The sequence below is a fragment of the Penicillium canariense genome (genome assembly GCF_028826845.1).
Source record: "Penicillium canariense strain IBT 26290 chromosome Unknown utg000006l_segment0_segment0, whole genome shotgun sequence".
NCBI classification, from domain to species: domain Eukaryota; kingdom Fungi; phylum Ascomycota; class Eurotiomycetes; order Eurotiales; family Aspergillaceae; genus Penicillium; species Penicillium canariense.
The window spans coordinates 2284315-2309508 of NW_026622733.1; the positions used below are offsets into that span (position 1 = coordinate 2284315).

At 53.0% G+C, this 25194-nt stretch overlaps 7 protein-coding genes across 7 annotated transcripts; 4 read left to right on the forward strand and 3 right to left on the reverse strand.

The window, feature by feature from the left end:
* Nucleotides 1-407: 407 nt before the first annotated feature.
* On the forward strand, nucleotides 408-2222 carry N7482_008798 (BCS1 and AAA domain-containing protein; the record flags this gene model as incomplete). The annotated part of the gene is made up of 1 exon (XM_056690922.1): nucleotides 408-2222. The coding sequence occupies one exon, from the start codon at nucleotides 408-410 to the stop codon at nucleotides 2220-2222; it is 1815 nt and encodes a 604-aa protein (XP_056540687.1).
* Nucleotides 2223-2608: 386 nt separating this feature from the next.
* On the reverse strand, nucleotides 2609-3676 carry N7482_008799 (glycoside hydrolase family 43 protein; the record flags this gene model as incomplete). Its single annotated transcript, XM_056690923.1, has 2 exons — nucleotides 2609-3286; nucleotides 3353-3676. 2 exons carry the CDS (start codon nucleotides 3674-3676, stop codon nucleotides 2609-2611), a joined length of 1002 nt encoding a protein of 333 aa, XP_056540688.1.
* Nucleotides 3677-6565: 2889 nt separating this feature from the next.
* On the forward strand, nucleotides 6566-8920 carry N7482_008800 (SLC26/SulP family anion transporter; the record flags this gene model as incomplete). Its single annotated transcript, XM_056690924.1, has 3 exons — nucleotides 6566-6779; nucleotides 6844-6989; nucleotides 7043-8920. 3 exons carry the CDS (start codon nucleotides 6566-6568, stop codon nucleotides 8918-8920), a joined length of 2238 nt encoding a protein of 745 aa, XP_056540689.1.
* Nucleotides 8921-9405: 485 nt separating this feature from the next.
* N7482_008801 (kinesin-3 motor protein uncA) lies at nucleotides 9406-14211 on the reverse strand (the record flags this gene model as incomplete). Its single annotated transcript, XM_056690925.1, has 1 exon — nucleotides 9406-14211. The coding sequence occupies one exon, from the start codon at nucleotides 14209-14211 to the stop codon at nucleotides 9406-9408; it is 4806 nt and encodes a 1601-aa protein (XP_056540690.1).
* A 4035-nt stretch (nucleotides 14212-18246) lies between these two features.
* Nucleotides 18247-19869, forward strand: N7482_008802 (uncharacterized protein; the record flags this gene model as incomplete). The annotated part of the gene is made up of 2 exons (XM_056690926.1): nucleotides 18247-18655; nucleotides 19556-19869. 2 exons carry the CDS (start codon nucleotides 18247-18249, stop codon nucleotides 19867-19869), a joined length of 723 nt encoding a protein of 240 aa, XP_056540691.1.
* Nucleotides 19870-20809: 940 nt separating this feature from the next.
* hapB (CCAAT-binding transcription factor subunit HAPB) lies at nucleotides 20810-21880 on the forward strand (the record flags this gene model as incomplete). The annotated part of the gene is made up of 1 exon (XM_056690927.1): nucleotides 20810-21880. The coding sequence occupies one exon, from the start codon at nucleotides 20810-20812 to the stop codon at nucleotides 21878-21880; it is 1071 nt and encodes a 356-aa protein (XP_056540692.1).
* Nucleotides 21881-23423: 1543 nt separating this feature from the next.
* Nucleotides 23424-24283, reverse strand: N7482_008804 (uncharacterized protein; the record flags this gene model as incomplete). Its single annotated transcript, XM_056690928.1, has 2 exons — nucleotides 23424-23751; nucleotides 23802-24283. 2 exons carry the CDS (start codon nucleotides 24281-24283, stop codon nucleotides 23424-23426), a joined length of 810 nt encoding a protein of 269 aa, XP_056540693.1.
* Nucleotides 24284-25194: the final 911 nt, after the last annotated feature.

Consider the following 25194-nt stretch of genomic DNA (forward strand, 5'->3'; position numbering starts at 1 on the left):
ATCGCTGTTTTGTGCTCCTTGGCAACTTGGATTTTGCATTGCCTACACCGTCCTTCATGTCATTCGGCGTCCACCCTATCATTTGTTCATCTGGTCACTTTGCGCATTTCCGAAATACTGCGCCACACATAAAACCCAGGTCTTACCTACATTATTACCCCTCACTTATGTCACTTTCCTATTGTCAGCTCCACAAGGCCGCATGATGTACATGCCTGTGAGTCAGACGTTCAGGCAGCACTTGAAGGCCGCAAACCAGCTGAGGGCAGCCTGATGCGGAGTCCCAATCCGAAGCTCTCAAGGATGAGGCTCAAATTGCCGTAGCCTATTTAATCACCGACTTGAGTGTTTCTGCAGTCTTTCCTTCCCTTCCGTCTACTACAGTCTTTTCGGACTCTCTGCCGCCCATGTCGAACAACCAGTCGGACCCCTCGTCAACGAGGGTCTCCTTCTCACCGTCGGACACGGCCATGTTAGAGGCGTTAGTCCCAGGATATACCTTCATATCTAGATTTGTCTTTTCATATCTTCACATTGACCTCGCCGCCTATCTGCAGTATTTCGTTGCTCTGGCTCTGTTCGGTGCCTCCATGCGATACCTTTTCGAGCATGTATCAGACAACTTCTCCAAATACTTCATCTCGACGGCAGAAATGCGCCTCGATGATGAGATCTTCAACTATTTCATGTACTGGTGGTCGCGACAGCCACAAGTGAAGCGCACGCACCGATTCCTGGCTGGTGTCAGGACAAACGGCTACTGGAGCGACGAGGACGACTCTGATCACGAGCGCTCAGATAGTGAAGACGAGTGGGAGGACGCTGACGGCTCCATGAGCACAGAGTCATTCGATGCATACTGGACTAGGGTCATCAACCGGGACAAATACAAACGCCTACGATTCACGCCTTCGCAGGGGCGGCACTATTTCTGGTATCAGGGCCGGCTGTTGATGCTGGATCGACAATATGAGAAGACCACGGCTCGCTGGGTGCTCAACAATGAGAAGCTGTACCTTTCATGCTGGGGCCGAGACCCTTCCATTCTTCACCAATTGCTGTCCGATGCGCAGCACAAGTTTGTCGAACGGGACGGCAGCCGGACTATCATTTATCGTGGACAGAGATGTTCTTCGGGCACTACCTTCAGCTGGAGTCGGTGTATGTCTCGACCCCCACGGCCACTAGACACTGTGATCCTGGACGATGCGCAGAAACACAGTTTTCTGGCTGATATCGAAACCTACCTGGAGAAAGGGACCGCCAAATGGTACGCTGCGCATGGTATTCCCTATCGGCGTGGCTACCTGCTCTCTGGACCTCCTGGCACCGGCAAGTCGAGCTTGTGTTTTGCCGTAGCAGGCAAGCTCGGATTGAAAATTTATCTTCTCAACCTGAGCTCTCGAGCGCTAGATGAAGATAACCTGTATTCTCTGTTCTCTGAACTGCCTCGTCGCTGCATACTTCTTGTAGAAGATGTTGATACCTCGGACATCACCCACACCCGAGGAACATCGATCTTCCCCAAGTCTGCCAGGACCAATGCCGACGCATTCCCACCCCAGGCAGGCAACGGCTCCTCTCCAGCTGAAGTGGACAAGGCCAATGTGCCTGAAAAGCCTGAACGAGAAGGGATCACGCTTTCAAGCTTGTTGAATGTGCTCGACGGTGTGGCCGCTAGTGAAGGCCGTATTCTGGTCATGACAACGAACCATCCTGAAAAGCTGGATGATGCACTTCTTCGGGCTGGTCGTGTCGATATGCACATTGAATTCCGACGGGCAGTTTCCGAGGACATCGAAAAACTCTACAGATCGATCTATTCGGTCTCGAAAGATGATCGCACACACCCATCATCTCGCCGAGGAGAAAACGGAAGTACAACAACAATGCAAAACGGCAGCGCGGATCATCCTAATAACCCAAAAGGCGTTGAAGGCGAAGACGAAGAGAACACTGACAACAAACCGAACGGTCTCCGTGGACGTCAAAACGAGCTCAGGTCTCGCATTGCGACTCTTGCAAAAGAGTTCGCTTCTCTTGTACCTAGTGGGGAGTTCTCTCCCGCTGAGATCCAGGGATATCTTCTTAAGCACAAAACTCACCCCGAGAGAGCAATCAAGGAAGTTGCAGAATGGGTGAAGGAGGAGAAAGAGAAGAAGGGTGCACAGAAAGCAGCGGACAATAAGGCCAAGGAAGACGCCGATAGCAAACATACATAGTGCCATGATGATCAAAAACTGCATGAATGACGGCAGGCAAGACGAATATAACCATTAATATCCATTACATATCTTCGGCCTCCAAAAGCCATCTTTCAGCGTTTGCGGTGGGCTTGATACAAATGCAAACTTGATGATACCTGAGCGAGCAGATCATCGTTGATTTTTTTTTCCGTGTTCATAAAGATCTATGTAAGCGCGGGAAGTTCATCCCAACACAAGACAATGAATTTAAGCGAAAAGGCTTGATATAAAAAGCAAGGTATCACAACGAGTGGATGAGGGGTATATAACAGCAGCACCAGGATCAGACAAAACCGAAGAAAACAGAAGCTCCAGGCTAGGCCAACACCTCGTTCCAAAGCACAACATGTGTTAAAAAAAAACTACGCGATCGAGGCCGTCGTTCCGCTGAGGACGAGGTCCGCCACATACATGCACCGCTGCTTCATCGAGTTATCACACCAGGCGTGGAACAGCATGCGATCCCCACATCCACACACAGTCGCACCTCCAGGGGAGATGAGTCCACCGTAGTCGCCACTCTTCAGCAACTGGACGTTCGACTTATGATACGGGCCCGTAATGCTACTAGCAGTAGCCCAGCGCACGTCATACTTGCTGTCCGTGAAACAGTGGGTCGAGTAAAACAAGAAGTAGACTCCATTGTGTAGAAGCAGGCTGGGGGCTTCCACAAGAGGCCCATCGCCGTCGTTGGTGTTGCGGTCGAGGATTTTCACCGCATCACCAATGGGAGTGACACCATCCGCCTTCACCTTTTGCAGCATGATTGGCGTGGAAACGAGAGGAGGGTTGCCGTTGTTGCAGTCACCTCCGTGGCCGACGCTATTGCCGTCGACTTTGAAAACAACGTATCTGCTGCCATCTTTGTCTTTGAACCCCGCAGAATCGATGGACCCGCCCTGGTCCAGCCTGCACGACAGTGGGGTATTGCTGGGGACATACGGCCCCATGGGCTTGTCCGCCACGGCAGTTCCAACACAGTGATGAGGAGTATCGCTCTTAGACTCTCCTGAATAGGTCATGGCGTACTTTCCGTCGTCCTGCAATCGATATTTAGTTCTGACTCATTTGCTTTTGCAAGAGAATCATGAAGAATTGCGACTTACGCGCAGAACCACATCGGGTGCCCAGTGGTCTTTGGCCGTCTCCCAGCTTCCCAAAGTTGGAAGCGCGTCGATATCGAGCAGAGTCCAGTGGGAAAAATCTGGTGAAACAGCAACCTGAACACGCTTGCCGTTTCCGTTCGTGCCGAAGGCATACCATTTCCCATCAGCAGCTTTCATGAAGCTTGGGTCTGGGAAATCAGTGTTCAATCCCTTCCAGGGTCCCTTCGCCCGCTTTGGGAGATATGGTGATCCTAGAGCTACTTGGAGCAGAGCTAGTAGGAACGTCACCCATATACAGGGAGCAGGAAAGAGAGAAGACCGCATGCTTCTGCTTATTGATGAACCCTGGAAAAAAAGAGGGGAGAGGGGAATAATATCTGGATTGGGATTCTGGATGGGCACCTCACAGGGGAAAGGGCCAGTCTTATAGCTCGTGCCCACCGCTACGACGGAAAGATATCATGGCTTTTTGTTCACCTCCCACGCCTGACGGTTAATATTGCCCCCCAACTTGGCGGCATGGGGACTGGAAAGAGAGTGATAAAGTCCGATGCCCCCCGCGAAACGGCACAAGCAGCCGCACGCCTGACACGGGAAATCCATCAGGTGGATTTTGGATGCGGGAGATACTCCAATCTGCGATCCACTCCTGCTCGAGCTCGTGCTCATGCTGATGATGCAGTTGGTGGGCTGCGCCGAGCCCGAAAGTCGGGTTGGCTGTGATGCTGCCAGCGGGAGAAGCAGGGCAGGATCCAAGGACGCATGGCATAGGCCAAGGCCAGTGCGAGTGCATGAAAAGTCTCGGCGGATCAAATCGAAATCGACCCCGAGGTTGAGCGCCACCGACTTCCGAAACAGGTGCAGCATGATAAGACGGAGGGGAGGTCAATCGGGAAAAAGAAAAGTGTTGGCCGCTCAATAGGAGTAACGAACTAGCTAGGTACCATGCAAGGGCGAGTAGGCTGCCTCGGTGTTTGGACAATGTAGGAGGTTGTACATGAGCCGCTCCGACACCGCATTTTTTTTCTCAGGCGATATGCTCTTGGAAGAATAAAGCGAGATAAAGCGACATGGCTAACTTGGCAAACTTGGCGGCGAAGACATGATGCATTTTGGGCTGAGCTTTGGGCGGGGGAGAGGCGCGCCTTGGTCGCTAAGAAAGTACGTGTTTCCCGTCGGCTTCAGGCGTCCTGGAAGTAAGCCCCAGCCACCCGAAGCGACTCGTTCAGGGACCATCGAGGGGGCGGCCACGGTGGTTCAGGGCGCATGGTTATCCCGACCGCCACGCTGTGTTGGCACGAGTGCAGGGTACCAACAAGAAGTATACTGTGGACCCGTGGATAAGTGAACCACCAACCAAATGGCCTGCTGACGGAGCTGCACAGAGTCCCAACAGTCGGCTACCAGGCCTCAGATATTCCTTTGGTCGGCCTGGCCAACCTCCTTTGAAGAGCCCATGCAGTATCGCGGGATCTATAGAGATCGAGCCCTGTGCCATGGATCCATCCCAGCGTCAGCCATGTTTTCCAATATCACTTCCCCACACATTCCCCGGGACACAACAAAATGGAGCATACCGGGCCAAACAAAACCGTAATATTATCATTTAGACCCGATAAGGCAGGGGTCGATTTTCCAGATCGATTCACCTGACAAGCCTCACGCGATCTCGCTTTGAACCGGCCGTAAATTAGGCATATGAGTGACTCGAAAGGGAGATTCCCCGTCGAGCACGTTTAGATCAACACGGAAAATGCCGCCTTTGGTTGATCCGGCCAAGTGCCGCTGGCCCCGATTGGAAGGATCGAGTCGAGACAAGGAGTTTGATCGCCGCGGGTCTTACCCCGCATGCGTGCAGGCCGGAGGGTGATGGAAGTGAGTGCCGACCACTCGGGGAGGATATGTTGGGCGGTCGTGATGCATTGATGTCACCGCCAGTCCTGCGTCACGTAGGGACTGCCGGTGGATCGGCGGCTCGCATGACAGGGTTGGCGATGACAACATGCTGAGACCCTGACAGATCGACTCGATTGCCGGAGGGCGGGGATGGCGAAAACTTGTCATTTGACTGCTTTTGAATTTGGTGGTTCAGGGCGGGGGAACGGAAGGAAAAGATTCGGCTTGATGCGGGAAAGACAGCAAGGGAAGAGAACGATGAGGTCCATCTGGGTGAGTGCTGTGAGCGTGCAAGAAGATCGTCCACGCATAGTAGTTTCCCGATCGCTCAGGCCGGAAGTAGTGCAGTTCTCGTCGAGGGAGGGCACAGCACTAGTGGCCCGCGAGATATCGAATAGCTTCGACTATGGAGCTTGATGTCGCCAAACAGTAATGAGATCTAGATCTAATGTTCCCCTGGCTGAATATAAAGTCGGTTTCGAGAACCGCACCTGCAAATCTAACTGGTGGTGGTTTCAGAGGTATGACGCCGAGTAGCAGAAAATCTCCAGTGATTACGCGTCCCCAAGGCTTAACTCGACGCCCAGTCTCTCCTTCGGAAACTCGACATATTCCAAGCACATATCTCATTCGGGTTACCGGGTGATTTGACGCAGCATGAGGATGAACACAATATCGCACACATGAACCCCGTTGTTCTCGCTGTATGCGCGATAAACCTACTCAAGTTGTTGGAATCCGTAGATGCTACACTCGAAGAACGGAGTGCGTGCAGATATATCGCGCTGCGAAGTTCTCATACCTTGGCCATTATTGTCCAGAGCGCATCAAAGCTATAAATGTGGTCTCGGCTCTACATACCTCCCAATTTGCCTCAATCTGCCACATTCTGTGGCTTCAACCTTCATTCCATGCTTCGGGAGTCGGCTCTGCATTTTCGGACCGATAAGAGTACTGATTCTCTTCATCTTTCAGTCTTTTCGGCAAATGCTTCCAAATCTTGATCCTATGAATTACAAGTTCCTCAATTGAGCATCGCTTGGCATGTTGTACAGGCAACCGGGGGTAGAGAGGGCGGCAGCAACAGCACGCCGGGGTGAATTCTTTCTTCACATTCCAACTTATCTCGCTAATCGGCGTGGGCACCGCAACCCCGCGTAAACCATAGCATACATGCCCCTTCTCTCCATAGCTTGTTCGTGGTTGATATGCCTTTGATTTTTGAACAATGTGTTTAAATAGGCGGACTCTGCCGACTCTCAGGGCTGCGGAGGATTGCCGATCTTTCTGTTCATCAGGCCCCCGGTACTGAACACTATGATCTCGGTAAAAAAGGTGCTGGGTCTACAAGATTCCTACATCCCCGAGGATACACAAGCCCATCATGGTTCGGACCCGACCGTGCTGGACTGGTTGAATGATGGAATCCCATCCGTTCACCAGGCTCTGCAATGTCTGACCCGACTATTTCCTTTCTTGAAATGGATTCAGCATTATAATTTGCAATGGTTCATCGGAGACTTGGTTGCAGGTACGCGACACTGTTGAACCTCTGATCATACCTATGCTGAGCTCAATCACCCGATGTAAAACAGGTGCGACTGTGGGCGCGGTCGTTATTCCCCAGAGTATGGGCTATGCTAGATTGGCCGGTCTTCCCGTAGAGTACGGCCTTTACACCTCATTCATGGGCGGCGTTGTCTATTGGTTCTTTGCAACCTCCAAGGATATCACGATCGGGGTAGGCTCTCGAAACAACGCAAGCGTGTCATCCCGAAGCTAACAGGGTAAAAGCCAGTTGCCGTCATGTCGACAGTTGTCGGCACGATCATCACCGATCTGCAGCAACTCTACCCCAGCATTCCCGGTCCGCAAATTGCGCTGTCTATAACGGTGATCTGCGGCAGCATCATCACATTCATGGGCCTGGCGCGAATAGGATTTCTAGTTGATTTCATTCCTCTTCCATCCATTACTTCCTTTATGACGGGCTCGGCCATTACGATTGGCGCTGGGCAAGTGAAGACCTTGCTCGGCCAGACGGCGGATTACAGCACCCGAGCGCCTGCATACCAAATTATCATCGACACCTTGAAAAACCTCCCATCATCTCAGAGATACGATGCAGCCATGGGGGTGTCCGCCCTTGTCACTCTATATACGATACGAACTGCTTGCAACTATGCCGCCGGAAGATTCCCGCACCGATCCAAGCTCTTCTTCTTTCTTCCTGCTCTGCGTTCGGCGTTCGTGATTCTCTTCTTTACAATGATAAGTGCGGCTGTCAACCTTCATCGCCGAGAGAACCCTGCCTTTGCTATTGTCGGACACGTTCCTCGAGGCTTCCAGCACGCTGGCGTGCCCAATGTGACTGGGGAGGTCATCAAAACCTTCGCAGCAAAGCTTCCCGCCTGTGTGATCGTGTTACTCCTGGAGCATATTGCAATCTCCAAATCCTTTGGCCGTCTCAACAACTATACTATTGACCCGTCTCAGGAGCTCATTGCCATTGGTATCACCAATCTTCTTGGCCCATTCTTGGGAGCATACTCCGCCACGGGTGCCTTTTGTCGCTCAGCAATCCAGTCCAAATCCGGGGTTCGGACCCCCCTGGCGGGCGTCATCACGGCCACCGTCGTCTTGATTGCCATTTATGCGTTGACCGCCGTGGTTTTCTATATCCCTTTGGCGTCCTTGTCCAGTGTGATCTTTCATGCTGTCGGCGATTTAATTGTTGCCCCGAACACGATCTACCAATTCTGGCTAATTGCGCCCCTGGATGCGGTTGTCTTCGCAGTCGGACTGGTGGTTGCCATCACAAACACAATTCCCAACAGTATATACGCGACTGCTTGTTTGTCGATCGCCGTCTTACTGTTCCGCCACGCCAAAGCCCCAGGCAGTCTCCTTGGCCGGACATGGATCGGTGGTCAATTTACTCAGCGGCCGTTATTCCTACCACTCAATGATGCTGGGGATGGGTATTTGGGAGTCGAGCTAGAACGGCCACGGCCGGGTGTCTTCATATATCGTTTTTCAGAGGGCTTCAACTACTTAAACGCGGGCCATTACCTGGATCCCTTGGTCCAGACCATATCCAGGTGTACTCGGCGGACCAATGCGCAAGCATATTCTCAGAAAGGCGATCGGCCATGGAATGATCTCGCCCCGGAGAACCAAGGGCATGCATCGAACAGCTTAGGTCTACCAGTCCTTCGAGCAATCATTTTGGATTTCTCAGCAGTCAACCACGTCGATGTCACCAGCATTCAGAATCTAGTCGACATACGCAGCCAGCTCAATCATCGCGCTGCGCCGCTCGAAGTGCAGTGGCATTTTGCTCATGTGAGAAACAGATGGACCAAACGCGCTCTTGCGGCATCCGGCTTTGGCTATCCTTCCTGCCATAATGCGGAACCTCTTCCCGTCGACGAGTTGAAGGACTCATCAAGGTCACACGGCCGGCATACCCCTCTCGACGTTGAAGCAAACAAGGAGGAACCATTGAACAAAGGGGATGAGAAGTGGATGATTGGACCCGAAGCAAATGTGTGCAATGACACGCCTCGGTCTGTGGCAATTGAAAGTGCGAGTCGACCATTTTTCCACGCTGACTTGACAAGTGCACTGGAAAGCGTTGATGCCTATTTAGCTGCAAATCCGGTGCCATAAGCTTAAGCGCGCGACGAGTCAACAAGCAATTTGAGTCTTACGTGTATAAAATGCAAATGTAACACACCATAATTTTCATGTGAACCATGTTTATCAGCACTCGAAAGTCCTTCAATTTCACATTAGTTGCATAAGATGTCTTGGTAGGTCCTTTGGCCAGATGTAGGTTAAATGAGGTAATCTTTGTATTTTACAAGTTTATTGATCAAAGAAATTAATACCGAGATGGACACCGTGTAAGCAAATCAATGAGCACCGTCGCATCTATGGTCCCAACGATATCGAACTATGTACATGGGAGGGGGAAGCGCCACAGCCAGTTGATATATTCAAGGGGTATCTCAACAACAGGTCATAAATGAGAAGAAGAAGAAAAAAAGTTGGGGGAGGCTTGAAATGAAAGAATGAAGAATTAAAATGGTAAGACTCCGGCGCCCGTTATATCGTCAAACACATGAAGGCTGACAGCCAGACGCCGATCTTCATTACCGCTCGTCGCTGCTGGCTGCAGCACTGCCGCCGTTGCTGCTGAAGTAGCTCTCGTCGATCTTGAGGATCCATTCGACTTTCTGCGCCTCGGTCCGCGTCGCGAACAGGAAGGTGTTCTGGGTCCCGTAGACGGCGAAGATGTTGGGCCGGCCCTTAGCGGAGAGTGAGCGGTCGGCGCCGGCGCCGGACCCATCAAGAAGGCGGGCGAAGTCGGGCGCGTGGTCGACGCGGGAGTTGCGCAGGTTGATGGCGTTGATTTCGTCTCCTTCGGCGGAGTAGATGTGGAGATACGGCCGGCGGAGCTCCACAAATCGGCGGACCCAGATACTGTTGGTATCGTCCGGGGTAAGCACGTAGCCCGACTTCAAGGAAGAGGGGTTCTTCGGGAGGGCTTGGATGGTGGCTACGAAGCGGGGCTTGAGCGACATTTTGTCAGAGACAGGATCAGCGCCATCCGCTCTGTGTTGTGCTGCAATCGCTGCACCGTCGGATGGGGGTTCGGTGTTGCTTCGGACGAGAATCGCCTCAGTTGGGTCTTTTTTGGTTGACCAGAGCTCGAGGTACTTGCGAAGAAGCTTGGATTTCCGCTCGTTGAGATCCTGGTTACGCATAGGCGTCGATCGTCCACTGCGGGCAGGAGAAGCCATCAGGCTGCCGGCACTGAGAGCGCCGCGGGCAGCTTGCAGCTCAGCTAGACGGTATCGGCGTTTGCGAGCAGCAATGTAATCCCGAACCAGCGACACTTTGCGAGGTGCCCAAGTCGTCAAGAGCTCCTCGCCCTTGACATAGTCGTTTTGAGTATTCATCCGCCAAAGGTCGGCAGCACGCTTGGCAGAGATCGGGCGGATGACCAACGAGTACATTTTTGTTGTTGAGTGCACAACGCGCGTAGAGCTCCATAGCTGCTTGAACATCGACTGCTGACGAACATAGGTACGCCCCAGGATTTGGAGAGTCTGGTCGACCTCGAATATAACCGGGGCCTGGAGACGAGAAGAGACAAGGTCCCATCGAACAGTCACTTGGACCCGATACTTGTCTGCAGTCACCCGGTCAAGAAGCAGGGAGCCGTGCAGACTTGAGTCCCATTGGCCCACGATCGTGACATTGGATGTGCCATCGGCATTGTCTTTGACCATTGGCTCCTGGAGGAACTTCAGGGGGACATCCGGGGTCTGAAGGTCTTGATCAGGGATCTTGCCCCAGGGGTCGAGAAGGCGCACAGAGCCGACACGAGCATTGGCGATATCATCCCACGGCAAACTTTCAGTGGAGCTGTAGGTCAGGTTGATGGAAACACGACGCTGCAAGCCCTGGTGGAGTTGGTACGTGCCCGCGTCAAGGGGGCTATTCTGAACGACCTCTACGGGGAGGTACTCGCCGGACTCGGCAAGTTCCAGGATTTGAACTCGTGCAAAAACGTCATGTCGCTCCTCTGAATAGAATTCCGACTCGGCAATTCGAGGCGCCATGCGCTTCTTAGGTGTAAGTTCCGATGAATCACGCATATCATCCCAGCTGAGGAGTTTGTCAAGATGAACTGATGTCACACGAGCGTAGACGCAAACCTTGAGCGCAGCTGATCGAGGACTTGACAGCGGCAAGCTCATGCTATGCACACTCTCAAACCGGACAGGGCTCTCCTCGAACCCATTAATCATCTGGGTCGTGGTCGCACCACCTTCTTCAGAGATTCCTGGAACGAAGAGCTGCGCATGAACATCAGACCCTTCCCACTCAGCAAATCCGACCATGTCCCGCATGACGACGTTGAATTTCAAGGTCGACGAAGGGGCCTGTGCAGAGGATGGCTCGAGTGACAAGCGAACAATGCCAATGACACTCTGGGTATAAGGCGATGTGATCTCGATCGAGAAGTCTTGCACGCGAGTCTCGAACACAGCAGTCAGGGGGATGTCGGCATCACCAATGAGGGAATACTGCGGCGAGCAAGGCTCCGAAAACGGATTTTCAAGTTTGAAATGCTGAATATAGTCCGGACGGTCAATATACTGGTGCAGCTGTCGCATGGACTGTACGCGGCGCTGGAGCTTCTCGATCGACCACAAGTGAATCACACATTGCTTGTAGTCGATGACCCGAATGCCAACGCATGGCTTCTTAGTTTCCTCCAGCACAATGTCCTCGTCGCCGGAGATCCCGTTCAATACCAGATCATATGAGGAAGCCATGTTATGGCCATGATCAACAACAGCAAATTGGAAAACTACATTTTTGTCCATGATCTGGCTCATGACCTGTGCTTCCTTCAGGAGGGAAGCATGTTGTAGAATCTTTTCAGCCATACGAACATAGTTGCGCTGTGACCAGTGATCGTAGACAGTCCGTGCAATCTCAAGCTCGCGCTCGTCCAGCTTGGCAAAGCCGTTCTCGTAGATTTGCGGGATCGGCGTACCCATATCCCGCATCTGCGTTTCAAAACTTTCCTTTTGCACCCTCAATTGCTCTTCAAACACCTCCTTCGCAGACCGAAGCGCATCTTCCATGCGTTGCTTCTCGATTTGGATTTCTCCTGTGTCCTGGTTGGAAGATGCTTCTGCAAGCTTCAGTTTGTCCTGAAATTGATCCCGTTGACGATCAAGCTGGCGCTGCATGTCCTTTTGAACTGATTTGAGAGAAAAGCCGTTCGTCCCATCATCATCAGACTGTCGTGGTGTGCCAGGCATAGTGATGGCCGTGTCGAGAGAGAAATTGTCGATAGTTCCATTCGACATGTACTTTTCGCGCACGGGGAAAGAACTTAGTGAGTCGGAGTCTTCTTCGTTTTCTGGAAGTCCGCGGCGCACTGCTCGTGCTTTCTGTACGTCCTCAAATAGGGCATCTAACTCGTCGTCGGGCAAATGAGAAATATGGTCCGGTCCCAGCATAGCGCTGACAGCTTCTCGTCGAGCAAGGAACCAATCCGATTCTCGTCCACGCTGTGAAGGCATGGGGGAATCTGCTCTGCTAGAGTCGCCATCGACCTCGGAATCGACCTTGCTGGGTGTGCGGTCATGGGTCTTATTTGGTGCTGGTGAGCCAAGTTGGCTTGTTGTCACAGAGTGCCGCAGCAGGCTTTGTTCCACCCGTTCGGCGCGGGCCTCCTGGGGGTGGTTAAAGCGGAAGATGTGGAAATCACCCAGGATAATGCGGAATCCGCTCTTCAGTCGTGTAGGTTTATCAATGCGTAGGCCGTTGACCATCACTGCAGCTCCTTCAGTCGGAACAATGGTCACGACATTGTCGACATTCTCAAAGGTACAGTGCTTAGTGAGAATCTTCGAGCCGTTCAATCGGATCTCAACGCTGTTTCCTTGGTCCATATGCCCCACCGTCGTGGTGCCCGGCTTGATATTGTAGACCAGACACTCTGCGAGCAATGGATCATCGCTAAGATTGACCAAATGGGGCATTTTCTTCGGCGTGCTCAGTCCAATGAAACCCTTCTCGATATTGATACCCAGCTCCTCCAGAGCTGCCTCGCGCTCTTTGTGAATGAGCTCTGTCTTTTGCAGTTTCTCCTCCCAAGTCTGATTCAGATCTTTGTACAGCTTCTCACTCTGATTGAGCTGTTCCACAATCTCAGCCTTGCTGACTTTTGTGACTGAACCGTCAGATTGCTGGATAGAGACCATCTGCTTCTCCAACGGTGTATCGGGAGGATAGTATTCTTCTTGCGGCATTGAGCCAGGAGCTCCAGCCACTCCTCCAGGAACTCCTCCTCCGAGCTTAGACCGCAGTTGTGCCAATTCCTCCTTCAACTCGCGAATCATGCGGGCGTTCGGATCCTCGTTGACCACGGCGTGGTTCTTGATTCGCTTGGCGGAATCTGCATAACGCAAAGTACTCAGTGTTTCGTCGAAGTTAATGTCTGCAGGCGAGATAGCTGCAATCATGGAAGTCATTGAGTTGCCTCCCAGGGAGTCTTTCAGGAGCCATGTGAGTACTGAATCACGATATGGGACCATGGATGCCTTCTTGAGTTTTCCAGAAGAGACATCGGCCAACGCAGCAATCACACGACCAAGTGTGGATAGGGATCTGTTAATCTCAGCACCCTCCTTCAAGCGAGCACCAGTCGCGCCGGTCGAGTTTGCTCTCTCAGAGCCAGCCAGATCGACCAAACTGATCTTCGACACCTTCTCCGTGTCCATGGAGGTCTCAGCATCATGGCGTTTTTGCGTGAGAGTCAAGGTGAACACTGCATGCGATCGACTGGATGTTTCGTTCATGTTCGTCGCCGCAACCGTTCGAGCCTTGTTACCCTCGTCCATTAAGTGATCAATCTCGTCAAACGAGCGAACCACCAACTTCGACAAATCCTCAACGTACGGACCAGTCGAGGGGTGCTCACGGACTTTCAAGTTGCCCTTATTCGATGGGTTAAGCAAGTCGCGAACGCGTTCGTTGTAAATTTCCAGGTATGACACCTCAACCGTACATTTCAGGTTCTTATCTTGTTGGATATCGGTGATCCGGGTGAACATGGACTGGCAAATCCGCGGGATCACACCATACTCCTGGCCGTAACCCATCATCGAGTACGACTTTCCGGAGCCGGTCTGACCGTAAGCGAAAATACAGTTGTTATATCCGCCAAAGGCATTGTCGAGAAGCGGCGTACCCAGGTCATCGAACAGGTTGTCCTGGCCGGCATAGTTCGCGTCTTTCTTGTCGAATGACCAGTATGATCGATCGAAAGCAAACACCTTGGGCCCATCGCCGCCGCCCTTGCCAGCACCTTTTCGCGATTTATCATCCGCACCCCCCGGTGCGGTGAGCACCGTTTGGGCGCCTTTCATTTGCACGATACATTTTGCGCCGCGGTCAATTTCTAGAGTGTGCCAGAGGTGTCGCCAGGTCAGCCACGAGTCCAGGGGGCAGAGGGGTTATGTATGGTCTCTCTATCTGTCTCCGCGCAACTTGTCACTCACCTCTGCTATTGAAGGGTCGCACCCGAACCACCACCTTGATATTGCCTCCGCCGCCTGGAGCCATCTTGTCCTCTTACCCCATACACCGGGGCTGTCACGAACTTGACTGCTCTAGACAATGGGTTCGAAAGGGAGAGAGGGGTGTGGCACAAGCGGTGACGGGTCAACACCGCTGCCGGCCGCCGTGAGGAGCGCGACTTTGGAGCGGTACCGCAAGGTGGTAATGTTTTGGGTGGCTGGATATGGTGTGTGTACGATTCGTCTGGAGCGCTATCGAAGGGATGCCGGTAACCGTGGATGTCAACAAAGACGTCATGTATCGAATATTCAGCGTGTGGTGTGGGGATGGGTCAGCGGGATCCCGCGAACACGGTGGTCTGGACCTTGCGGGGCAGCTAAGTCAAGGACTGCAGTGGTGATGAAGCGAGACTCGAGGCACAACAGTTGAATGCGCTTGTCGAGTCGGCCTGTTCATCGAAAAAGCCACCTGCCAGGCGGCGCGGGCCCCCTTGCTGAGGTAAGCGGTGCCCCCAACTGGCGAACAGTGCAACTATTGGCGTGAACTTCTGGATAGAGATATTCAGTGGTCATAATCATGCATTATGAAGAGCTACATCAGAATAAAGCACTCGTCCATCCACGCTGGATCGCGTCGCCACATTCTCAGATACAGGAGTACTGACTGCTGGATTGGTCTAGCCCGTCCATGGATGGAAGGGATGCGGGAGGCCCAACAAGCTCGAACAAGACCTTCTCGAACCCCTCTTTGGCACGATCTTAAACAACTCCCTTATCATTCTAGCCGTTTTGACCGATGCATAATGATACAACATATATCGATGGCGAATTTTCTGTTAATTTGATTCGCCAAGGTCACTGTTCATTGTTTATTTTGAACGTGTGGGCCATTTATGGACTTTGTTAAGACAGATATATATTGTAGGCCAACGGGCAGGGTCAGATCATGCAGCAAATCTCTGATAAAACCTTTCATCATATGAGATCAGAACAAATAAAAAAGACCACCCCAACTACGTATCGAACTGGAGTTCCGAATATCTACTCCGTACTTGGTTTCTCAACACATTTCCTTAGTTGTTTCCATCTAGTCCATTCGCCTCGCAGCCGAAGCGGTCAAGCTTCCATGTGGGGTCGAAACCAGGCCTTTCAGGCTCCGCGAATCAAAGACACGCCGCACTGAATGGGTATGGTCCATCGCACCAGCTGCTGTACGCAGTGCTCAGGGTTCGAACTATATCCTGTGGAATGGAACTACCATGGTACTTCATCGAGTTGATGGAGACAATGATCTAACCTTGGCCAGCATATTCATCAGCATCTCAGAAATGGTCCCTGTGAAACCACAACGCAAGGGTTCTGAGTATCACTGATGTACGCCGTCACCAATTTCATTTACACAACCGGGAGCAGTCCCCGAAGACTCCGCATATACGGAGATCCAGAAAAATATTTGAGATCCAGAAAAGTATTTGATATCCCGTACCCCAGCCCGACAGACTCGGGAGAATGCCCATCCGGCTCTGCAAGACCGTAGATCATGAACGCTGGGTGAAGCTTTTCATTGATTGTTGCGCCCTCGCCCCACCATTATTGGCCCCGGGATATGACCCCGGGGCCGCGAGATGGTTTCCTTCTCTACAGTCCACCTAATTTTAGTATCAGATGTACCTTTCTGGTGGCTGGAGCAACCTTGTAGCAGCAGCGCAGGATTCCGATGGTTGGACAAACCTGTTCCATCCCCAAACGATAGGCCATGAGCCAGCTCAAGTGCATACCGGGTTCCATCGCGCAATATAAAACCCATTCAACGTCCCATAAACATGTCAATCGTCCACCACAATCAACAACCCAAACACATTCCTCCTCTAGAAATACACATCGAACTACTCCTCCTTCTCGCCCTAAATGGTGTCTCCGCCGCTAACAAAGGCTGGACCATAACCTCATACTGGAACGGCGGATGCAAGGGGACGGAGATGCAGAAGGTAGGCACGAGGGGGGTCCAGGGCTGCACTGTCTTCGACGATGCGTGTGCAGCCGGGCTCTGTGCAGATCTCGGGGCCCAAATCGGCGCTGAGACTGCAGCTATAGACCTAGGCGGATTGATCAGATAGCTCGTGGTATACGGTGAGCGAGGCAGCGGATGATTGCGAGGATGGGCCTGCCTTGGTGGGATGGTGGGCGACATTTAACGTTGTGAATGTCTGGTAAGGTTTCTTTGGGTATCTCGCTGGGAACTGGAGGGTACGTGTGTATTTACTGCCATGCAGAATTGCGCCTGTCAGCTTGACGTTCTTTCTTCCGGGAGGACTCAGGTGAGATCGATGATGGTTATGATTGCTAGAGAGGAATAGATGGGATTTATGGAAGTGTGGAAGGTGGAGAGATATTCCGAGCTGTTGGCTGTTGATTTCATTCATGAGGGTAAACAGCTATCTGTGTACACGTCCATCTCATACCAAGGTAGACACAACCGCAGTATATTGAAGGCCGGTCAGCAGTGGAGACGATTCCCCATTTATAGATAACATTAGCGAACGATCAACTTTGGGCCTAGTAAACTAGCCACTGAGATCGATCCTGTCGGTGAGCATGTTCCCAACCGTCCTACAAACAGAGGTACACCATTGAATGAGGTCTGTTGGCCCCTGCTCGCTACGATAAGCTCAAGCAAGTATACGGAGAATTCGACCACGTCTCAAGCACACCGCAGCCAAGGCGCATTCCAGAATGTAGAGGCTACACTACGAGGATACCGGAAGAAAGAACGTGGCTTCACTCGAGACCGGCCAGCCCTACACCGTCTAGACTCAGCCATATCGTTCTTTCTTACCCTTGGAAACCCTTGAGACGCCCGTGGCGCATCATCCAGACCACAAAGCCTCCCTCTTGCGTCATTTCCATGATTGCCAGCACAGCAGCACCCAACCGAGTTGAGATCTCGGGGGTTAGATCCATCGACCGGGGGTGAGACGCCTCGCGCGGGCCAGCTTAGAATGGCGCGCAGATCGCCGCCTCACTTTTGATGTCACAACTCATCACAATAGGGGCCGAGAGTCAGCATGGCGCTTCGTCCGATCCTTTAATCATATAAATGGAGTAGATTATCGAGTACGAAGATGAAGGAGTGTGTACATAGAGCGCACGGTGATGCGGGTCCTCAGGGGCAGTTGTACGGAGAGTCCTCTATGGAGTATGAGTGGCGGGCGAAGATGAGACCTAGGGTGGAGGACGGTTGCCCGAAAGGGAGAGACAGCCGAGGGGGCTGGCAGAATAGGACAATGGAAGCAAAGCAGGGCGAAGAAAAGGAGGGGGAAAAAAAGGGAAAAAAAGGGAAAAAAAAGGGAAATTGATTTGAAATGATTACTAGAGTCAGGGCGGTTGGCTAGGGTGATACATAGTGCCGGTGTTGTTACTGCCCAACGAGATGAAGCAACAAAAGCAAACCACACAAACAACCGCCTCGTGTTGCTCACCGCCAAGTCGGAAGACGTTGGGTTGCACATGACTTGGTGGACGTGGACTTGCTCGGGATGGCCGGATTCCTTGTCCAGCCCGTGATCTGATGACATGACCGGCAGGACGGTACTGTCTGTAATATACCGTCACTGTACACGTGAAAGGCAGTGGCTGGTTCCGCCAGCAGAACGGCGTGATGGCCCCCACTGGTACCCGTGCCCAGCCACTGGGGGGCCGGGGATACGAGGGTATGGATCATGTTTGGCAGAGAGCACGCGTGCCAAAGTGTGTAAATCCAGGTAACGAGGTGTAACCCAGGTAATGACTGTAATGCAATGTCATCAGTGGTCCTCCGCACCCCGCTCAGCTCCACCGCTGATACGTCGCCGGTCGCTGGAGCCGCTCATTGCCAGCCAGTACAAAATGCCCCATCCCACCCGCCCCTTTTCGCCTTTCTCCTGTGCCTCTTCTCGTTGGTTGCCCGCCCTCACCAGCCTGTTTGCCCTCCAACCATCGCACAGCGTTGGCCACCCTTACTTCGCCTTTTTCGTTAATTTGGCTTTCCCCCGTGCCATCCGTCCTACGACTGGTCTGTTCGTTGTTCTGGTCTGTTCTGATCCAGTTGGAAAGCCCAATCATCGTACGGAGTACCCTCTCTCCTCTATCCATTCACCCGTCCACACCACGGTCGGCCAGTACGGAGCGCTTCAGGCCCTACTGGATGGTAGACGCGCTACCGGCTACAGTACAAGCTACAGTACCAGTCTACAGTACTATACCGTGTACGACAGTACGGCCGGACTTGGATCTATCCAGCACTTCTCTCCAATAGGTAGGTACCTATCAAGGATCGTCTTTTCTATTGCTCGTTATCCATTTTCTATTGCTTCTGCCAGTGAGATTTCTATCTCTTGTTTCTTCTATTGTTCCCCGCAGATTTGATTGCAATCGCGGCCCGAGCTTGCAGTCCAAGAAGGCCCTATACCACTCCCATACAGCCGTACGCCATACAGCTGTACTGGCGTACGGTGACTTGTGTGCGGCTCGAAGAAAAGAGACCAAGCAGCATTCCCCCATTCCTGCCGTGTAAACATTACCCTTTTTTATTTTCTCTCCCACGCGTTTCTTGAGCCACTCTCTTCGTTCATTTGTCCATCAGTCCCCATCTCTCCAAGCCTCACGGTGTTTCGCGGAACTGGCCGGGCCTTGACATCAGCGGCCCCAGTCGCGCACCAAAGCAGCGCACCGCCTTCTCGTTGGCACGATTCCTTCGATCTCCCCCCTCCTCCCCCCCTCACCCTCTGCCCCCGTCAAATCATCGTCTGGCTGGGATCCCTTGATCGCTTGGGATTGGAAGTCTGACGGAGAATATCCACGCTGCCACTGCTCCTCCTCCTGTGGTTCTTCTGATTCCCCTTTCCACCCCCCTCCCCATTAAGGTAACCCCCCCAAGCTTTGTTCCCCTCCAATCCCACGTTCGCGCGCGCTGTTAGTGGCCGGCCCGTTGCAAAACACAACACGCGCCCTCCACTGGCTATTTGCCCGTTGCTGGTATTTTTTATAGTTGGTCCTGTCTGTTATTGGCTCTTCCCTCTTTGCTATGCGCGCGCTCTTCTGCTTTGTCTGTTTTGCGTTTCCACCCGCCTCGTCGCTTGCTGCACGCGTCGCTGGGTCCCTGGCATCATTTACATCATCGTCCTCCGAGCGCGCTATCTAACATATCCCATTCTAGGTCGCGACATTGATTCGCTGGACGCGATCAGCCTCGTCTCAAATTCTGTCCTGCTTCTGCAGAAGCCGATCCCCTCAGGTATGTTTTCGCGCCGCCTGCAGCTCTTTGCCCAATTCCCGTGCCAACGCATACATCGCCTCCTCTCTGCCCTCTCTGCCCTGGTCGTCCGACCTTACCCGCTCGGTCAATCCAAGACCACCCCTCCTCTCCATGCCCTGGGATCATCATCCGACCCCTCCTCTCTCTGGAGGAGGGACAGCGCACCTGTCTTGCTTGACCTAGGATGTGACATACTGACGCTGCCCCAGTCCTGATTCGTGGACCCTTTTGACGGCCGCGCGCTCTGCTCGAAGCGCATCAATCCTTCTTCTCACGACCCGCTAGTCTGGTTCGCATTGCGCCCGCGCCCCGGATTCTGCGCTGAACGTGGTAGAGCAAGAAAAGGAAAGCCCCAAATTTCCCAAAGAGGACCCAAAGGCCCTCGGTGAATGAGGTAGCCTTCCCTCCGTGCCTGAAATAGTTGCTCTCGACCTAGCCCCAGCGGGGTGGCATTATCAGAGCGACTGGCTCTGACAACGCATCAAGCAGTCTAGTCGAGGGGTACCCCCGGCCTGCTGCATCACAGCCCAACCACGTTACACCCGACGGTGGGCATAGACCGATTCGCACAAAAGAGTCAAACCTTCCGTTCGAGACGCGGTCTTTGAAGACCAAGATCCAAGAGGCCGGTTGAGAGCCTTTCTTTTCTGCCTATTGTCTTTCCCTGCGGTGCCTGCAGTTTAAGGTATCTAACTTGCTTCACTCTCTTTGGTTGTTTCACTTTCGGCCATCGGCCTTTTACCCACTTTCCCTCCACCTTGCACATCCAGTGACCGCATGCTGCTGCGCTCTTGCTGACACAACACCCGAGGCTGCAGACTATCGAGTCCCGCTCGTCGAATCACCGCGCACCCACGCTAACTGCTGGAGGTGATTACTCCGCCCCTACACGCGCCTGAGGTGATATCGACCCAGCTCATCTGCCAAACAAAATCGAGCAGACCACGGTCTTTTCTCATTTGTGATCGCGCACCAAATCCACCGCGGCGCCTAACTACCCTTATTACCCCATCTGATTGGTGTTGAGAACTGGTAGATCGTCACTCGAACTGATCTTCGTGCCTGTCATCCCCAAAGCCCGGTACCGCGCGCGCGCCGGCTGTGTGACGGTACCTTCCCTGGACCTTCCCCCGTTACCCACCAGCTTCTGTCACCATGGAGTATCCTCCGCAGTATCAGCAGCCTCATGGCCAACATCCACACGCCCCCTCCCACATGCCTGGCCCGTACCAAGGTGCACCCCAGAACCCTGGTGCTCCCGTGGGGTCGATGACATCGCCGACAAATGCCCAGCAATCCATGCAACCACCACACCCCACCCACCAGACCTCCCCGATCGTCCCGTCGCAACAGCATTACCAGCAAGCGCAGAATGCGCCGGGCGCCGTCCACCAGCAGATGAGCTTCCCCCAGGGATACGGCGTCACCGCCGCCATGCCCCAGACATACGGCATCTCGCCGACGCAGGCCGCCGCGATGGCCACCGCCGCCGCATCCGGTCAGTTCTACCCGCTTCAACATGACGGCATGGCTGGCCAGATGGCGCAGGGATCGCGAGGCTCGCCGCGCATGGCGGGCGTACCCATGAAGGCAGATCGGAACCCCCGTTCTCCGCCCCAAATGCCCGGTCAGATGCCCCCGATGGGCTCGCAGGTCCCCATGCCGAACCAGCAGATGCCCGGCCAGCGCCGAATGAGCCACGTCGGCAGCCCCAATGTACAAAATGCCCAGCCCGTGATGAACCACGTCGGCCGGCCGCCCATGCCGGGCCCTCACCAGGCCGCCATCCAGCAGAACCAGCCATCGCCTGAGATGGTGCCCGGCGGCAACCAGGAAGAATCCCCGCTCTATGTCAATGCCAAGCAGTTCCACCGGATCCTGAAACGCCGTGTTGCGCGTCAGAAGCTTGAGGAGCAGCTGCGACTCACGTCTAAGGGACGTAAGCCGTACCTGCACGAGTCACGGCACAACCACGCCATGCGCCGGCCTCGTGGTCCGGGTGGTCGGTTCTTGACCGCTGACGAGGTCGCCGCTATGGAGAAGAAGGCGGCCGATGGGGATGGCGATGCTGTTGCTGATCTTGGCAAGGAGAACGGGTCCGCGGGCCAGAAGCGGAAATCGAGCGAGGGTAATGACGACCTTGGTAGCGCGAAGAAGACCAAGACGAGTGCCAGCGCGGATGGAAGTGAGCAAGAATCGGCCGAGCCCTCGGATGAGGATGGTTGAATGATGTAGCCGCCTCGTCCAGGTCTCTGGACCGTCTCATCAGAGCCGAGCCGGGCTTGAGCTTGAGCTGCATGTTGCTCGGTGTATTCCCCGGTGACAATATTTTCCTTTTTTTTCCTTTTTTATTTTATTTCCCATTTCCTTTGTTATCTTGATTTTCTTTGTCGAGACGTTACGGCTTATGGATGGACGTTTTTGGAACCCCCTTTTTATTCTAGCGAGCGATGTGTACGGACCTCCCCCTTTTATCTTTATCACCACCACCCCATCACACCTCTTCGACTTCTATTCTACATGTGCTTGTTTTATCCCCCTTTTTTGATCCTCCCCTTACCCTTTACCCTTCCCATCAACATTGACCCTGATGTCTGTTTATAGCTTCTGATCCTGGGACGATTTTTTTTGGTTTCTCCTCCTAACCCCCGAAGTATACCTGCAATGGCCATGGCAGTCCAGCTATTAGCCAGGGCGAGTTCGGTGCATTTTAACAATCAAGGCTATGACATGTTTCGTTCGCTTCAAAAGAAAGACAAGAATACGAGGCGCACGAGACGAAGGCTGAAATGCTGAAATTCTTACTCCGGCCGAGGCCTCTGAAATGTCACCCATATCTCTCTTCTCTTCTTCGCTCTCTCCTCGTCCACGCAAACGCCTGCATTGCCTTGTGTATATCGACCGACAGTACAGCGCTCTCCTACAGCACTATCTCACCCCGGTTTTGCGTGTCTCCCATTCTCTGTTTCTACTACTCCCCTCATTCCTCCGCACCAGCCCCTTCCACTTCCACTTCCACCCCCACATTCCTCTCCTTCGTTTATTGGTGTCTTTGTGTTGCGCGTTCTGGGTTTTGATTCCCGTTGGGAAATTAGAGAGGGTCTCCTTCACTGGAAAAACAGATCGGATGTTCTTTTCATTTCTATTCATTCAGCTTTGGATTCATACGGGTTCGTTACGACTCTTGGGCTTCGGTTGGTTGGGGTCGGATTGGAAAGACTGCTTTTTGATTATTTGCTTTCCTTTTTTCTTCTGCCGCGCGGGACTGGATATGGGGTTTGATACGCTGTTCGACTGGATGGGCTGAACTGGATAGGATTGTTGGTTTGAATTTGTCTTGCCTATACCATCAGATCTGAATGAAGATATTGTCTTTTGCACACAGCTGTGGTCAATTTGGTACCTACGGTAGCTTGCCAATAGTCTTGGCCTTGGGTTAGGCCTTTAGTTCAGTGTATAGAAAGGGAAGATTACAGTGTAAGCTTGCACTTGAATGTCCTCCTGGTCATCCCGAGAAGTGGCTGGCATTCGGCCAACCACTTGTCAGTCGATCTGCCTGAAATTCACTTATGGGGGTATTCGATATCAATGCCTAGCTAAATCCAGTAAACCCGAAACACAGCTTAACCTATGCCCAGCACTTGTCCAAGACCAGCCCCAGACAAAAGCACAAGCATATTCACCAAAAGAAAAGAAAAAGAAAGTCTCAAGCACCAGCTATGCAGTATTTAAAAAACCACCACCCCTCCCTTCAATCTCAATGTCAATCTCAAACAGCCTCCCAATCCATAGCATCAACCATGAACTCCCAACCCTCATCCCCTGCGACGGCTTCCTCCCCCGGCTTCCGACACAAATCCACATGTTCGCGCGCCCTAACAAACCCCTCCTCCAACCCCCCAAAAATCCCAGTCAATATCCCCTCAAAGTCATAGCTCGCCAATGGCCGAACAACATCCCGATCCCCCACCGGATCCCGCGCTAGCTCGCCCCGCGTCATATCCGCCGTCTTCCACCGGTTGCGCAGCTCCTTCGCTTGCCGGAGGAGTTCATGGACATGGCCGGTGCCGAGGACTGGTGCCAGGGGGTGGTTTCTTCTTCGAGGGCGGAGAGCACGTTTGCGTGGTAGCGGTGTAGGCCAGCATACCTGGCGCCGGCACCTTTACCGTTGCTATAGTCATTGCCGTAGCCAGTGCCAGTGCCAGTGCCATTGGTGCTGGCGTTGGTGTGTACCCTCCCCCTCGCCGAAGAAACCGCAATATTAAACACAGCCAGCAAATGCACAATCGCCCGCTCCAGCAGCGCGTAGTATTCGAAGAAATCGATCTTAAACATGATCTCCGCCTCGGCCTCGGCCTGGCTGTTATCCGCCTGCGTTGCCAGCCGGTAGCCCTCCGCCAGGAAGGGCAGTTTCCAGCGCAGCCGCGAGACGATTTTCATGAAGCGCGCTAGTTCTTCGGCGGGTGGGAGAAGTGCATTGTGTGGTGCGCTGGTGGGAGTGCTGCGGATGCGGTTCTCGGAGCGGGGGCGGCGGGGGTGCGGTTGGTGGTGGGGGTGGTGGTGGTGTGTCTGGGCGCTGTTGCTGGCGCCATTACCCGGGGCCCAGCGTGAGTTGAGGAGGGAGGTCATGCTGGTCCCAGGTGGTGATGAGAGGGTGGTGGGTTGGTTAGTTGGTTGGGTGTGGTTGTGCACGGGCCAGACGGGCTCCGGTGGATGGCTGGTGGGATGGAGATGGAGATGGTGGTTCTGAACGCGATTCATGGTGGGTAGTAAGTTAAAAGGCAAGCTCGGAAATAGAAAGGGAGCAAGGATTTCTTTGGAGCTTCTGAAATTATTTGATTTCGGTCGTTCTCTGCAGGGATATAATATTTTTGAATTGTCGGGCTGGTCTTCTGGTATGGCGAGGCAAGATTTGCGGAGAAGCGTGCTCGATGTCGATGGATGAGCACCGGAGAAGGAATTGGTCTTGTCAATTGTAGACTCCATCTGTTCTTGCTGCAGGTGGACATTAAATGACAGGATATGTCAGAATACCACAAAAATATCGAGCCTTGGTGAAACTTGAGTCGCTTGGATGTGTAGGTCGATCTGTAGATCCCCCCACCCCAATCCCCAGATTGTCTTCTTCTTTTCTACTATGCTACAAAGTACAGCATACATCGATTCCAGACTATGGATTGTCATACAATTGAGTGAGCTGTCAAGAATAGAGAGCATTAACATGTTTAATCACAGGCAGTGCCTGTAACTAATTGGGATTTCCATCGTGGCTCCTCCAGGCATGTCATCATTCTGCCCTATGTTTTGGACCTATATTTTGTCAAAGATATACACCATTATGTGCGACGCGTGCGAAGTTATGGTAATGTCCTCAGCCTCAGGCTTTGTGATCGGGTAATCAAGGGCGTAGAATGCCATTCTTTGACCGCAATATGGGAATCTCCTTTGGCGGCCCTCTTAGCACCACTAGTTTCAATCTATGGGCCAGATTCCACCGGTAGCCATCGCGCCAAGACACAACCATCACAGGTGGAACAGAT